The 14535-nt window shown below is 41.0% G+C and overlaps 1 protein-coding gene across 1 annotated transcript in view; it reads left to right on the top strand.

Moving 5' to 3' along the window:
* The window catches only part of col27a1b (collagen, type XXVII, alpha 1b), a 62340-nt gene extending 47999 nt beyond the window's left edge, over positions 1-14341 (top strand). Inside the window, exons 37-61 of the mRNA XM_070965246.1 lie at positions 1460-1567; positions 1666-1719; positions 1945-2052; positions 2129-2182; positions 3211-3264; positions 4343-4399; positions 4489-4542; positions 4659-4712; positions 4823-4876; positions 5013-5066; positions 5299-5406; positions 5487-5594; positions 6369-6476; positions 6571-6624; positions 8261-8323; positions 8483-8536; positions 8638-8673; positions 9209-9226; positions 9383-9418; positions 10465-10491; positions 10608-10673; positions 10819-10978; positions 11089-11198; positions 11918-12136; positions 12747-14341. Coding sequence (XP_070821347.1) covers positions 1460-1567; positions 1666-1719; positions 1945-2052; positions 2129-2182; positions 3211-3264; positions 4343-4399; positions 4489-4542; positions 4659-4712; positions 4823-4876; positions 5013-5066; positions 5299-5406; positions 5487-5594; positions 6369-6476; positions 6571-6624; positions 8261-8323; positions 8483-8536; positions 8638-8673; positions 9209-9226; positions 9383-9418; positions 10465-10491; positions 10608-10673; positions 10819-10978; positions 11089-11198; positions 11918-12136; positions 12747-12893 — 1965 coding nt within the window. The 3' untranslated portion in view covers positions 12894-14341. The remainder of the gene's footprint in view (positions 1-1459; positions 1568-1665; positions 1720-1944; positions 2053-2128; positions 2183-3210; positions 3265-4342; positions 4400-4488; positions 4543-4658; positions 4713-4822; positions 4877-5012; positions 5067-5298; positions 5407-5486; positions 5595-6368; positions 6477-6570; positions 6625-8260; positions 8324-8482; positions 8537-8637; positions 8674-9208; positions 9227-9382; positions 9419-10464; positions 10492-10607; positions 10674-10818; positions 10979-11088; positions 11199-11917; positions 12137-12746) is intronic.
* The last annotated feature ends 194 nt before the right edge of the window (positions 14342-14535 follow it).

Genomic DNA, 14535 nt, shown 5'->3' on the forward strand with positions numbered 1-14535 from the left:
CCATATTTGTATCTCAATAAACATCTATTAGGTTTTAGTGGGCAGGCAAGGTTGAGCAGGGAGACCAAGAAACCAGGAGGAAACACACAGAAATACAGTAGAATGTGATTTCACATTGAGGGGGCTGTGTTGGGAGACAAAACAACAAAACAACAGAATACAAATAATTTGAAAGAAACTGTTAATTTGTAAACATCATTGAAAATGGCCTTCTTGTGTCTCGGCTGTCAAATTGTAAAAAAAAACATCTTGTAGTCTAATGGACGTTGGATGTATTTCCGCTGTCCTCATGCTGAAGCGTCTAATGGTTTTCAAGTGAGCTGATGCTGGTAAGTGCTCATTCATTTTACTGCTAAAGTTTGAGTGCAGCTGTTCACTAGAATATTCAGTGGGTGGCCACATGGCACTGGTTCTCATCCTGTTTCTCAGTTTCTGTAAGGAACTACCTGTCATCTTGGTGTCCATGGTGTTCCTAAGGGCTCAATTCTTGGGCCAGTCTTGTTTTCTGTATTGACATATTCCCATTAGCCTTCATGCTTTTTTGCTTTTTTTTTTCTTGTCCTTATTAAATGCAGGCCTTGCCACTAAACTTTCTCCTTAAATGACTCTTGGAAACGATCTCAGCTGTCTACAATATTGGTTGCCTGCTGTGAAGCCTTGGCTGGTCAGCAGTTTCTTAAAATTGAAGTTCTGATAATGCAGCATCACATCTACCTCTGAGCCACGGCCATTTGCAGGCAACAAGTGATGGCCAAAGACTGTCAAGTCACTGTGACAGTCTTCTTTTAATCTTAGAAATGTTACAAAATCACAGCGCCTTGTGTTTCTCTAAGGAATTAGTCATGCTTTTGTGTCATTCTGGCTAAACTACTGGAACAACTCTCTGTTTACATGCCTAAGCGGTCACTGTAGAAACTGAAGCTACTTCAGAATTCTACAGACTTTAATGTAGAGCCAGATGTAAGACTTGGATGTCCTCTGTTCTGGGCTCACATCTTTGTGGGGTGTGAATACTGGATTTTATTTAGAACTTGCAGCACTCTGAGAATCAAACTCTGACTCAGAGACTCTTACTGTCTTACTGTAAAAATCCCTAAATATACGTGACCAAGCTTTGTCTTTGTGGCCCCCCAAGCTTTGCAATATGCTTGAGTTCTTGGGTCAGTTGATAATGTGGAATATCATTAGCGTATGAAACCTAGTACAAACAGACCTTTCATTGATATGTTTGATCCAGTGAAGGTAGTTTGCCATTTATTTATTTATTTATTTATTTATTTATTTATTTTCCACTTTTGAAACTCTAATGTGTCTATTGTATATAAATAATAATGTTTCCAGTCTGAATATTTTATTGAAATGTGTTCCTCCCCAAGGTTGCCTGTGATTGCACCAAAATACTCTAACTCTAAAGTTGAATGATCACCTTTTTTCACTGGACTTGTACTTTTCCTCTCAGGGTGAAAAGGGGGATGCTGGTACAGAGGGCGCCAAAGGAGACAGGGGTGAAATTGGTCTGAAAGGAAAGGAAGGACCCCCTGGGCCTTCTGGACTAGTGGGTGTGAGGGTGAGTGTCTCGGCAGCCAACTCCTAATTTCATTCAGTCCCCATGAAAAGGCAGCTCTTTTTGTCCACTTACTACCTGCTTCGATTTTCCTTTACCAGGGTCAGGAGGGCAAACCTGGCAAAATTGGAGAAAGAGGAAAACCAGGAGAAAGGGTTTGTCAGTTCACTTGCTTGGAGCTAAAATACACCTTTCATTCTTCAGTGTCTGTCAATTTGCTCTCACACAAGAGCTTGAATAGCCCTCTGCTGTAGTGGTAAACAATCATTGGAAGTGCTTGTCAAATAGACTTTCAGTATTAAATGTTTGAATTGTCAAACTACCTGTGGGTGAAGTTTGGGCACTCACTGCATACCTGCTCATTTACGGCCTTTCTCCAGGGGAGCAAGGGCCACCAAGGTCACCTGGGTGAGACTGGACCAATTGGAGAGCATGGAGAGATGGGGTTTGACGGGCAGAAGGGAGCGAGAGGAACCATTGGGCCCGTGGTAAGACACCCACAGATGGTTTGAAGGACTTGCTCAGTAGTTGGTGGATGTAAGCTAAATGTGTACATCCCCCCAGGGAGCTCCGGGGAGAATGGGCCAACAAGGAGATCCAGGCATATCAGGTTATGAGGTAAGCACTTGGTCATAAATACTGATGGAATAATATGTCTCATTGCAGGACGTGAGGAAAGTGAGGGACCTACAGCACTTCCAGAGCTGTAAAAAAGTAGTTTCTCTGCTGTCAATTCATAAATGTTTAAAAACCTCTGAGATGAAGGCTTTTGAACTTGTTTTACGAATCATTCTGTATTTCTATTGATAAGTAGTGCGGATGCCACTATATAACAATGGGCATGTTGGTAAAAAGGCAAAAACACGTAGGTTGCCTTGTCGTCTTTTATTTTACATGATGGAGATGCAACTTAACTTTAATTTCTTGATTCTTTGCTTGTGAAAGATATGAATCAGGCAAAATGTTTAAATCTTGATTACTGGCCCTGAAGAGGTAAAACCAGTTTTAATTACTTTTTCTCTTAAAGCTTACCACTAGAGGGCAGAAAGCAGACACCAAAACCACCTAATGTGCTATGGAGGCCATAGGGCAAATCCAGCAAAGCAAAATAAATAAGTAAAAACTGAATAGCAAAGAGGGAGTAATGTGTCATTTTCTAACAAGCCATGCTCGCTAGCAGCTCGCTAAATGTGCCTCTCCTCTGTCTAACCATACCAATGAAGACAATTTATGTGTTAAAACATCAGGGTGGAGAAGATTTTCGTTTACAGTGGATTTTTAACAACAAGCTTTCTTTTAGGAAATGAAACTGGCAATGTTACTGGTCCACATCTGTGTGTGCACATAATGCTGTCGGCTCAGGATGAGATCGAAGTTTAGAAATCGATCATTGCAGATAAGACTAGGGTATAATCATATTGCTAACACACACAACCATGACTTGACTGATGACTCACAAAATTGCATTCTCCGTGGCAATGAAAGATGAAGTGAAGATTGATGACACTGGTGTACTATCAGTTTACATAAGTTCCCTCTCTGTCTCTGCCTCAGTAGAAATGTGTGTCTCTGCGCTATGAACATAAGATTTAAGGTTTGGAGGTTATAGCCATGAAATGAGCCACCAACTCTTTTTCTTGTCATAGGGTCACACAGGACCACAGGGCCCCCTGGGACCTCCAGGGCCAAAAGGTGAAAAGGTACATTGCCACACTTATTTGCTGTCCCTTACCACTGTCTGCACTTTGATTGTGTCTAATGAGCTCTGGGAGCCTGTAATGGTTGAATTACTTAACAATGTAAAACTGCCTTGTGCTTCATTGTCTTTGAGTGTCCGGTCAGTCATTCTGATGCTCTGGAGCTTCAGTTGTGTCCCTAATTAGTGCTTCCTTTGTCTGTCTCGCCATCCTTGCCGTATTCCAAAAGTCACCCCTAATTTGATCAATGATATGAACTAGGACACATCCAATTAACCCATGCTGTCAAATGTATACAATTAGCCAACACCTGGACTCTTCTGCTCATGATTCTGGGGACATTATCAACATAATTTGTGTTCATTGTGACAAGAGCAGCACGCAATAGAACACACTGCATCAGAGTTTAGTGAGATGCTAATTTGCATTTTTTTTAGTCCCTGGGCAGGAGCCATCTGGATGTGGATATTTGTTATTTTCTCTTTGCCAATAACCACGAAATAATGGCTGCGTTTGAGCTCTAATTAAATCAGTATCATGCTATCACACGAGTCGTTGCAAAATGTATGATAGTCACTTGAGAGAGCCAGGTAGCTGTAACAACATGCCGCAGAGTCTGCTATAAATACAGATCTAAATACAGATCTGTATCACAGTTATGTTAAAAGCCCTAATGCTACAATATGTTGCTTTTTATCCACAGAGGTGCCAGCTTTGCTTGGCCCGTGGCCATCACCAATTATTCTTCTACTTTCGGTTGTCTGTCGGCCTCTTCATTTATTTATTTCATTTGACACATGGACAACACATGACTATTAACATCATACACACATCCATGGTTAATGTTTAATGAATCCCATAAAGACCCTGGAAGAGACATTAGCTCCATTCATGTGAAATGGGATCATTGTGGGTAACAGTGCATCTAATGACTTTCCATTCATCTGAGGAGAGTGGGCAATGTGCTTCCATCGTTATATGCTTCCAAACAAAACATGCATTGATTTTGCACAGACTATTGGGTTTAGAGGGAAATTCCATTGATTGCCGTTGTTTGTCTCTTTCTATATTGCTTGTTTAGGGTGAGCAGGGAGACGACAGCAAGGCAGAAGGTCCTGCAGGTCCCCAAGGTGACAGAGTGAGTTTCTTACATGTACTAGTTTTTCTTGTGTTGTTTGTTAGCTGTGATCTGGATTGTTTATTTAATTTGTTTCCATATGATCCCAGGGTCCTCGTGGAGACCGAGGAGAGAGAGGAGAGCCAGGTGACCCCGGACACATTGTAAGTCAAATGGAAAAAAAAAGCTGTCATTTTGTTTGTTTTTGTCTTCAGGTGTAGTGTCAGTTTGGTGTAAGAGGTGTTCTATACATTGAAATGCAGAACACGATGTTTTTCAGGGTCAAATAGGTGTTGATGGTAGCAGAGGGGAAGCTGGCGCCCCAGGGCTTCCTGTAAGTATCCAAATTATGTCTCTGAAACTATTAAAAGATATATAGATAGTATGTCAGCTTCTCCAAACGCAAACAGTGAAAGTCAAATCAAACAGTAATGATCATTTTAGGGACATCCAGGACCGAAGGGACATCCGGGGTTGAAAGGATCCAAAGGTGATCAAGTAAGGGCCTAAATAATAGTGGCATGATTTTTTTTTTGTATGAGAAGACTCCGTTATTTCATGCAATATTATTGGACTGCATTTCCTGTCATGCAACCATGTCAGAACTGTGGAACATGAACTCTTTATGTCTCAGGGTCAGAAAGGAAAATCAGGGGCGAGAGGCAAATCTGGGACCAAAGGACCACCAGTGAGTTGGATGCATGATATATATACACACACACACATATATATATATATATATATATATATATATATATATATATATATATATATATATATATATATATATATATATATATATATATATATATATATATATATATATATATATATATAATCAGATATAACTCACATTCAAGCTACATGCTACTAAAACCAGTGTAAGCTCTGATGTAAACATTCTGATTGTCATATCTAAGGGTCCAGAGGGTCCTCCTGGCCCACGGGGAGTTGTGGGCAGGGAGGGACTTGAGGGCCCACCTGGCATCGATGGACTGGCTAGTAAAGATGGAACGAAAGGAACCAAGGTGAGGACATTGTCTGTGGTGCACCTTTCCAATGAATGAATGAAAAAAAAAACCAGCTCTGATTGCACGACTGTGTTCAGGGGGAGCAAGGAGAAGATGGAGAGGTGGGCTTAACTGGCAAACCTGGTCAGCAGGGTAAAACTGGTGTGACAGGGCTGCCAGGAAGTCAAGGCTCCTTTGGACCAAAGGTGAGAATGATGGATGGACAATTTGCGCTATTTTTTTCTTCATTTGAGTTGCTTGAGCTACAAGTGCAGAAGTTTTGATCGTATTCACAAAGGACTTAATGTTAATTTATGGCCCAAGCTTTTTTATAGATTATAATGCAGGCAATTTTATTGCCAATCTCAGGTGGAAATTGCCAACTCAGCTTTAATCTGCCAGGGTTACCTCTCTTGGCACCAAAATGCTGCCTTTATATTTGGAGTGTTTTCTGGCACAAAGGCCAAACATGGCACAAAGTCTTTAACACCAGTTCTCAAAGGACCTCATATTAACTGCCTTGCTTTTGAGGAGTTAGTGTTGCAAATATTTATGAGTTGGCACAGTCTTGATTTGCATTGCTTTGCCAGTATTACAGAAAATTTACATATGCATGTCCGTGAGAAAGACAGAGAGGCCTTATTTGTTAGATCTACACTATTTTACATCACTGGGATTAGTGAGGTAATAAAGTTCATTTGGTCATATATTGATCATCTAACATTTATTGAATTTGGACAGTTTATTATGAGGTAAACTGTAGTTGGATTCTACTGCATCTTGTGATAATGAAGCTTTCAAAACTGATTTTCAGGAGCACCATAGTGACGTAGGGACATAGGTACGGGCCCACTGAGCAATTAAAAGTGTCCATTGGTGGGAAGCCAGTGAGGGATCACGAGGGTGCAGTCTACTGGTTGGTTATTGGATGGAATATGAGGAGGATGTGCATGTCTTTACATGTGTTTGTGTGTGTTCAGGGTGAGAGGGGTCTTTCAGGACAAACTGGTGAATCAGGAAAAAGAGGCTTTATTGGTGGGACAGGATTGCCAGGAAAACAAGGAGACCTTGGACCTAAAGGGCAACCAGTGAGCACTGATTTGTCAACAACTTTAAATTCCATTCCTTGACATCTTCTTTGGTTGTTCAGCAATGATACTTTCACCTCTCTCTGTTTATCAGGGGGATGCTGGTCAACAAGGAATTCCAGGGGTGCTGGGCATGTTTGGACCAAAGGTATGCGCTGCCATTCACAATCAATATGATGACCTCAGGTCAATCGTATCTATAAAGTTTTCATTTTCCAGTCTGAACAGAGTTCTTTACTCTTACGCCAGACTTATGATAAGACTCTGAGATAGTAAAATAACCTTAAAAGTAATATCTGGGTTTAACTCACCTTTTGGTTGAAGTGCTTTTGTGAAGTTTGAATGTCTAAAATTCTCTGGAGGTGCATTATATTATATTGTCCTGAGTAAAAATTGGGATGAAAGCTGTTAGGTATTACTGTAACCTGCCCCAGGATGAGATCTGCTACAACATAAGTCTTCTTTACTTACAGCACTGCTGCACTATAAATTATTGCCAGCTGAAGAAACAGAACAGGCTTTACCAGAGTCTCACTCTGAAACTTAAAACCCTGAGAGTGATGCTGGATGTCTTCCTGCAGGAGGAGTTGAACAGGAGTGTGAAGCAGATGAGCTCTGTGTCAGTATTGTTAATGATAATTTGTTACAATAATAACTTGTAAGTAAATGAGGAAGGAAAAATATAGTAAAGTCATAGGATAAAAGTGCAGTCGTGTAAAAGGCTCTGAAACAAAATTATGTAATGACAACAATATTGACCTCATTCTAAATAAGGGGAGAGATTAAGCTGCTTACATGAGTTTCTTGTAAAACCTTTCCACTTCTCAGAAGCATTACAAAGCTTAAGTTTGTTTGTTGTTAATGTAGTATTATGATTAATTTAGCAAAAACACTGCCCGATTTATTCTACAGCTATATTAGAATAGGTTAAAACTGGCAGCGCATATATCGTTAAGCACTTGGGTAGCTGTTTGCTAGTGCTGTATGAAACAATACACGCCGAACTGTTTTGTGTGGTGTTGCCCATAAACAAATTGTTGGAGCATCAAACCATAGTAACCATATAAAGACATCTGTGACACCCACATGTTTCTGATGGGACATTTTGGAAGATTGTGTTTGGGTGTAGAGGTCTGAAAGAGGTGAGGTGAGATGAATTGGTTGCAATCCCCCTCTTATATGCACTCTAAATCCACTTATTTTAGAGTGTGCTTTTAATCAACACTGCTGTCCTAAAATGTAATGCTCACAGGAAATAGAGAACCTTCCTACAGCTGCAATCAATTAAAATAAATTGCGAATGGTGTACAGCAGGATAACTCCAGAAACACCTCAGAAAACAAACAAATGATGGAAAGAACTTTGAGGAAAAGCTCTTTCTCTTTGAGAAGTTTATTTGGCAGTCCAAAGTTATATTTTGACATTAGGTCCATTAAAATATTGTATCATTTATATTCCATATACCTACTCACTGCAAAAAGAGTATATAGTACAGCACATAGTACAGTAGTACAAAGTGTTGGTAATTATAACCCTTATTCCAAAAAAGTTGGGAAGCTGCGGAGAACATAAATGAGAGGCCATGAGAGGAACTGCAGCTTGAGACATAATTGCTGTTTTAGCAGGTAATACAGGTTGCCTCTTGCTAACTGCAGAGGAATTCATCAGTGTAACAAATCCAGGTTCTTGCCAGTACGGGTCAACAAAGGTCATTGATTACTTGACTAGTTCCACTTTTAAGCCTTATCTGCCGATATATAATAACAAATATGTGTGTCCTTCAGGGACCCCCAGGAGATGCTGGCCCTGCAGGGATACAGGGACCAAAAGGACCACGTGGTTTGATGGTAAGATTAATGATAGTTTGGCAACTCAATGCAGTATTTCAGACAATGCCTGTGCACTGAACTCCCACAAACTGAACACTTCCAATGAAAAATAAGCAGTGCCCCATCAGATGCTCCATCATATATGTCCTCAGTCACTAACATGCCTCCGCTTTCCAGGGTATGGAGGGAGCTTTGGGCCCGGCTGGCATCATTGGCCCCAGCGGTCATCCTGTATGTACCTCATATCTCATCCTATCTGCCAAGCTTTATGTGGCTTCTCTCTGCTTTTTGGCAGTGATGGAGTGATCCTCTGTCTCCTTTCTCTCCATCAGGGACCTCAGGGTGACAAAGGAAGTCGGGGGGAGACGGTGCGTGGCGCTGTTTTGATGAATCCTTTTCTGTCTGTACTGTGAGCACAGAATAGGATACTTAGTATGGAGACAGCACACCACTCAGCCTCCTTTGCCCTCAGCACTTTTCATTTCCTATTGTGCTCCACTGTTTGTTGTTACACTCACAGTGACACTTAGCTGCTGTGGAATTCCTGTCAGGGTGATAAATGTTGGCTGCATGCTCATCTCAAGCTTTTTAAGAGGTTTGTTGAGAGCTCACATACAGGCATAATTCACAGTTCACTCCTGAAATGCCAACATTCGTATATGGGTTTGCTGTGTTGAAACAGGATTTGCTGTGTAGAAATAAGATTTCTGAGTGTACGCTTGCAAAGAAGCAAGAGGGCAATTCAACATACAGTAGATAAAGAGTCTCTATTGAATTGGTACACAGAGATGCTGTTACACTGCACATGATAGAATAATACTTGGTCTGCTCTCAAACTCATTCTCTTATTGTTGGATTGTCCACTTATGAATATTGATTTCTTTTTCCTTTCATCTCCAACAGGGGTTGCAAGGACCAAGGGTGAGTAATTATTCACTTCTGTAGCTTAATCATTATTCTTTGCACAGGCCTGTGGCCTGTCGAGTACTCCAAGAAAAAAATTAACTACTTCATCATCATCTCTAAAGGCCAAGTTCTAAATGATTTGAAGTCTAATTCAGTGCTGTAATTTTTCAGGGCTCTCCTGGCCCTCGTGGACCACCTGGACCACCAGTAAGTTTATCATTTTGCATATCGTGCATATGAAAAAAGACGTTTTATAATTCATTGTAGATTTGGATGTATAAGCAAGTGAAAAACATCCCTTGTGAGATTTAAATATTAAGGAGTTCTTCATGCATTTTCCAGAAATGTGCAGCTTAATTAGGTACGTCTCATATCAAGAAGAGAATGGAAACACTGATTTGTAGTCTTTTATAGTGGCACACAGTAGTAGTCAAAATGTACAGCAATAAATACAAAGTGGTGTTGAAGCATCTCTTTGCCTCTAAAAAATGCCACTTTTTTCCCGAATTCTTATTTTTACTTATTTATTAATTGCATCTTAAGAAGTTTCATGAAATAGCATAACAGTATTTTGATATCATATCACTTCACTGGAATCAAGATACTGTTATTTTGTAAGAAACTTATCAGACGTAACTGTTAGAATAAACTTATCTGCATTGAACGCAAGTGAGATTATGTTACACCCCTGGCAGTTTTTTCCAGCTTGTATCGATCCTGGAAATGGCCTCTTGCCAACACCTGAGGGTGGTCACGCTCAGTATCTTTTCAGAATTCAGATCCCAAAAAAGAAAAGAAAAAAAAAAAAGAGTAGACGCAGCTGAGGGTGCAGCATATAGCCTGCAGGAAAATCATTTAAAGAAGACAAACTTATTTTTGCATTTACACCTTAGCTAAACTGTGAGCACATCAAGTGTGTCATTTGGAGAATAATCTAACTAGTTACAGACGAGCTTGTTTTCCACTGTGATCTGAGTCAAATAGCTGTTAGCCAGCGGCTCTTCTTCTCTGCATTTAACACGCCTCATTTCCTGTACGGTCATGCCTCATTTCCTGTGCATTCGTGATTGTTTCTGTGCATATCTGTATATTGGGTGAGAATGGCAGAACCTACCACCAACAGTGGAGATTAGGATTTATGGAAGTGCTTCCTGAACACAAATACACTGCGTGGCTGTCGCTGCAAAAGTGCCAACATGGAAAAACAACGGAAGTGTGTCAATGTAATACAGAATTCTCTCTTTGGTTTGCAGGGTCTTCCAAGTTCTGCCCTCTCACTTGTAAGTAAACTTCTCTTCTTGTCTTCTTCTTGTTTTGGGAAACATGACATGTTACAGCACAAACAGAAGTAAAATTGGTTGTGGTTACCTTATTGTCTTGCTGTCTTCCTGGGTAGACAAATGAGGCTCTTGGTTCTGCCTTTCAAGTCATCATCGATTCCCATGCTGCTCTGAGGCCAGAGGTTAGTTTTGAGGGAAACTGCACTTTGCTCATCACTTGATTGTTGTGTTATTGTTACTGTTAATGTGAATGAGTCTGTTAAAACCTGAAAAGTTGAAGTCCATAAAGAAGGTTACTTGATCCAACGATGAATATTCTATTATCAGACCATGGACCTGCCCATGTTAGACCAGGGCACAGAGATCTTCAAGACCTTGCAGTATCTGAGCACTCTGATCCAGAGTCTGAAGAACCCCCTGGGAACCCGCAACAACCCTGCACGAATCTGCCGTGACCTCTACAACTGTGAACAGAAGATGTACGATGGTGAGGAGACATTTAAACTGCTCTGTCATTTCTGTGTACATACTCTGTCTGTAGTCTGTTCTTGCTAGTTACGAGCCATTTCCTCCTCTGCTGTCGCTCCTCTTTGACAGGCACTTACTGGATTGACCCAAACCTCGGCTGCGGTGCCGACACCATTGAGGTGACGTGCAACTTTACCGGTGGGGGACAGACTTGCCTGAAACCTATCACGGTATCCAAGGTGAGGATCACTTCTGTATTTAGCTATTTAGACAAAACACCCAGCGAAATGTAAACTTCTATCATCTAAATGCAGATAAGATCGCTCTGGGAGCTTGTTCTGTAGACAGTCGGTGAATATCAAATCCATGATTGCTTGTGCGCATGCAGAAGAATCTTCTCTGTTGTCTTTCTTAAGAAGCAGAGAAGCTTAGAGTTGAATGTTGTTCACGTGATAAATGAAGGTGCACAGCTGCATTTCTGGCTCTGTACCATAAACCAAAGCTCTTTTTCAATGGATAATTCTCGCAATGAATCTTAAGGCTTCCCATTTAGTCCCTTTGGCACCATCGACGGCAGGCTCAGTTGGCAAGCAAACCTCTAGAATCTTAAACTCTTTTTTCATTCCTTTGTTTTGGAGTTATACTTCAGCCATGAGATATTACAACAAAACACCGGAGCGCACACAAATACAGATTCAACACCTGCATAAACGGTAAATGAAACAAGGGGGACGGACAATCATACTTAAGGCACAATCTGTGATCCAACAGAACAGGAGTTTGTCATCAGCTCCTAAATGGATTGCGCCCAAGTTTGTCTATTACAGAGACTAATACTCGCCACGCAAGCATAAATTGTGTCAATAAAATGATTATACTTTTCTAAATTATGGTTATTGAAGAAACACATCTTCTCAAATGTCTCAATCAAAAATGCACTTTATAATCTGCTTTATAGTTGGAGATGGGAGTGGGTCGTATCCAGATGAACTTCGTCCACCTTTTGAGCACAGAGGCAGTGCAGCACATCATCGTTCACTGCCTCAACATGCCTGTATGGGCAGCAGGACCCTCCCTCCAACCTTCATCCAGGGCTGTGAGCTTCAGGGCCTGGACGGGGGAGAGGATTCGGGCAGGCGACCTCCTGGAGCCGCTCATACCCAGAGACGACTGCTGGGTATGCGCTGTTACTTCTCTGGCGCGGATTCAGAGTACAACGTCTAAGTCAAAGTCTATGCAGAACTCAAGCCTTTGGTTCAAAAATGTAGATATCCTTGAGGAAATAGTTCAACATTTTGGGAAATACACTTATTTGTTCCTTTGCTGACATAGATGAAAAGATCAATGCCACAACAGGACGCCTTTACCTTGTGGAGTTTTCTCGCAAACAAACGAAAGTTTACGTTCAGTGCTACTCACCACAATGCATTGTTATGTCCTTGAGATATTGAATGCGTTTTCCTCCCCATAAAACCACTGCAGATTTTTTAAGTATTTAAGTCTAGCATTGTTCACATCCGTGTTTACTTACTAGCAGTCTTGTCTGCTTTGCTGGCACATTGCAGCAGAGCTTGGGTGTGTTAGCATCTTGCTCATGTGCATACATGTATGTCCTTGTATATGAGATAAACAAAACAGGGAACAATATGGAGCTGAAGCCAGGAAGCTAGCTTAGCTTAGCATAAAGACTGGAATGGTAATGGTATGTGGCCATGCAGATAGTTTTGGCTGCTATTTTGTCTTCCACCTCCTCACATCATGTGACATAATACAACCTTCACTTTCAGATCAAAGATGGCCGCTGGCATCAGACCCACTTCATCTTCCAGACCCAGGACCCAAACTTACTCCCAATAGTGGATGTGTACAGCTTACCTACCACAGAACCTGGTGCACACTATCACCTTGAGGTTGGACCTGTGTGCTTCTTATAGGGCCCTGTGGAGGGGCTGGCAGTACTCCTCAAGGGAGTGACTGCATGGAGGAGGTGGCTGGGAGACTCATGTTTCTGTGGTTTCCAGATCAACAGACCCCCAAAACCCCAATTTCTCTCCACAAAATATGCTTGGACTGCAGAAACAGGAGGGGGCACCAGAGAAAGAAGGCCCATTGGAAATACAGAGATAAGACTTCTAGCACTAATCAGCCTATGGAAAACAATGATAAGCTTCTTTTTCAGAGACTTGTTTGTGTGACAAGACCTGAAGACTCCTTTTGGAAGGAAGTAATATGAACGTGTCATCTCTCGGACCATGCTGTACCATATTTCCTTCACGGTCTGATAAACCTGAAACACTTTTTCAAAAGAGATATGTACAGAAAAATGAAAACAGCTACATCTGAAAATGCAACAATTCCTATTTTAATGTTTAAGTATTATTTATACATGTATATGTACTGTATATTGTAATATAAAGTGCAATAGTTATTGTTCCACAGCCTTTAGGCATATACAGTATCAACATCATATCGCTCATTCAGGTATACAGTGTGCCTCAGACACACAGGCGTACTGTCTCCAGGTAAGTCTTTCTGAGCCTGTAAAAACTGTCCAGTGCTGAGAGACCCCGCATTTATACAGAGATCTTCACACAAACAACTGCTGTGTGGTACTTTTCGTGTTAAAGTGGATCGAAGCACTCCACAGTGTGAACCGAGAACAGTGTGTCAAGATGCTACCTCGTACCGCCCCTCTCATCTCACGGCAAACAAAACGTCATAATCCGAGATGACACGGAGGTGACACCCGGTGCTGCAACAGTTGACACGCGTATGATTGACTCTTGTCAGCTCTCAGCAAAGCTGCGTCTTTACGTAAAAAGGGAAGATTGTAAAATATACACGCAGGCCAAATTCATTAAATTATATTTTCCAAGGTATTTTATCGTTTTCAATACTCTGACTATCTGAGTCAGTCTGAGTCTCTCTAAATGTAAATGTCTATAATTATGCAACCTTTATTATTTACAGTGGATTCTATTTAAATTTTATTTAAACTCTGACTAGCTTTCCAGTTCAAAACCAGGCGTCATGTTTTATCACTTTTTTTTTTTTTTGTCATTGGGAGCTTCAAGGATTCCAGTCTGTATTAAATTGTCCGAGACAATCATTACTTTTTTTTTTAATTGTTCATGCATTTGTCACTCAAAGGTGCAGCAATGATGGTTGGTCCCTACCAATCTATAAACTCAGAGGATTTCTTACAATACACATCACTAAACTACACATGGTACATGAGCGTACATCGTTTGGTCTGTGCAGACGTTTTATGCTGCGTGAATGAAGTCTAATGACTCAGCAGGCAATTTCAATAAATGTCTGAAACCTTTGTTGATAAGCAGCTTTCAAGTTTTTTTTTTCCCCCCATCAAAGAAAACTTCATAGCAAAGTGAGAAAATAAAATGCATTTAAACTGCCTGCTTGTGGCAGTGAGTTTTGGCTTCCTTCTATTAATTTCACACCTGGAACTGTCGAATCCTGACAGCTACCACCATCCTGACAGCTACCACAAACATGTAAACATGGAGAAGAATTGTGTCCTTGAAGTAACATCCCCCCCCCCCCCCCCAGAGGCAA

The sequence above is a fragment of the Chaetodon trifascialis genome, chromosome 6, assembly GCF_039877785.1.
Source record: "Chaetodon trifascialis isolate fChaTrf1 chromosome 6, fChaTrf1.hap1, whole genome shotgun sequence".
NCBI classification, from domain to species: domain Eukaryota; kingdom Metazoa; phylum Chordata; class Actinopteri; order Chaetodontiformes; family Chaetodontidae; genus Chaetodon; species Chaetodon trifascialis.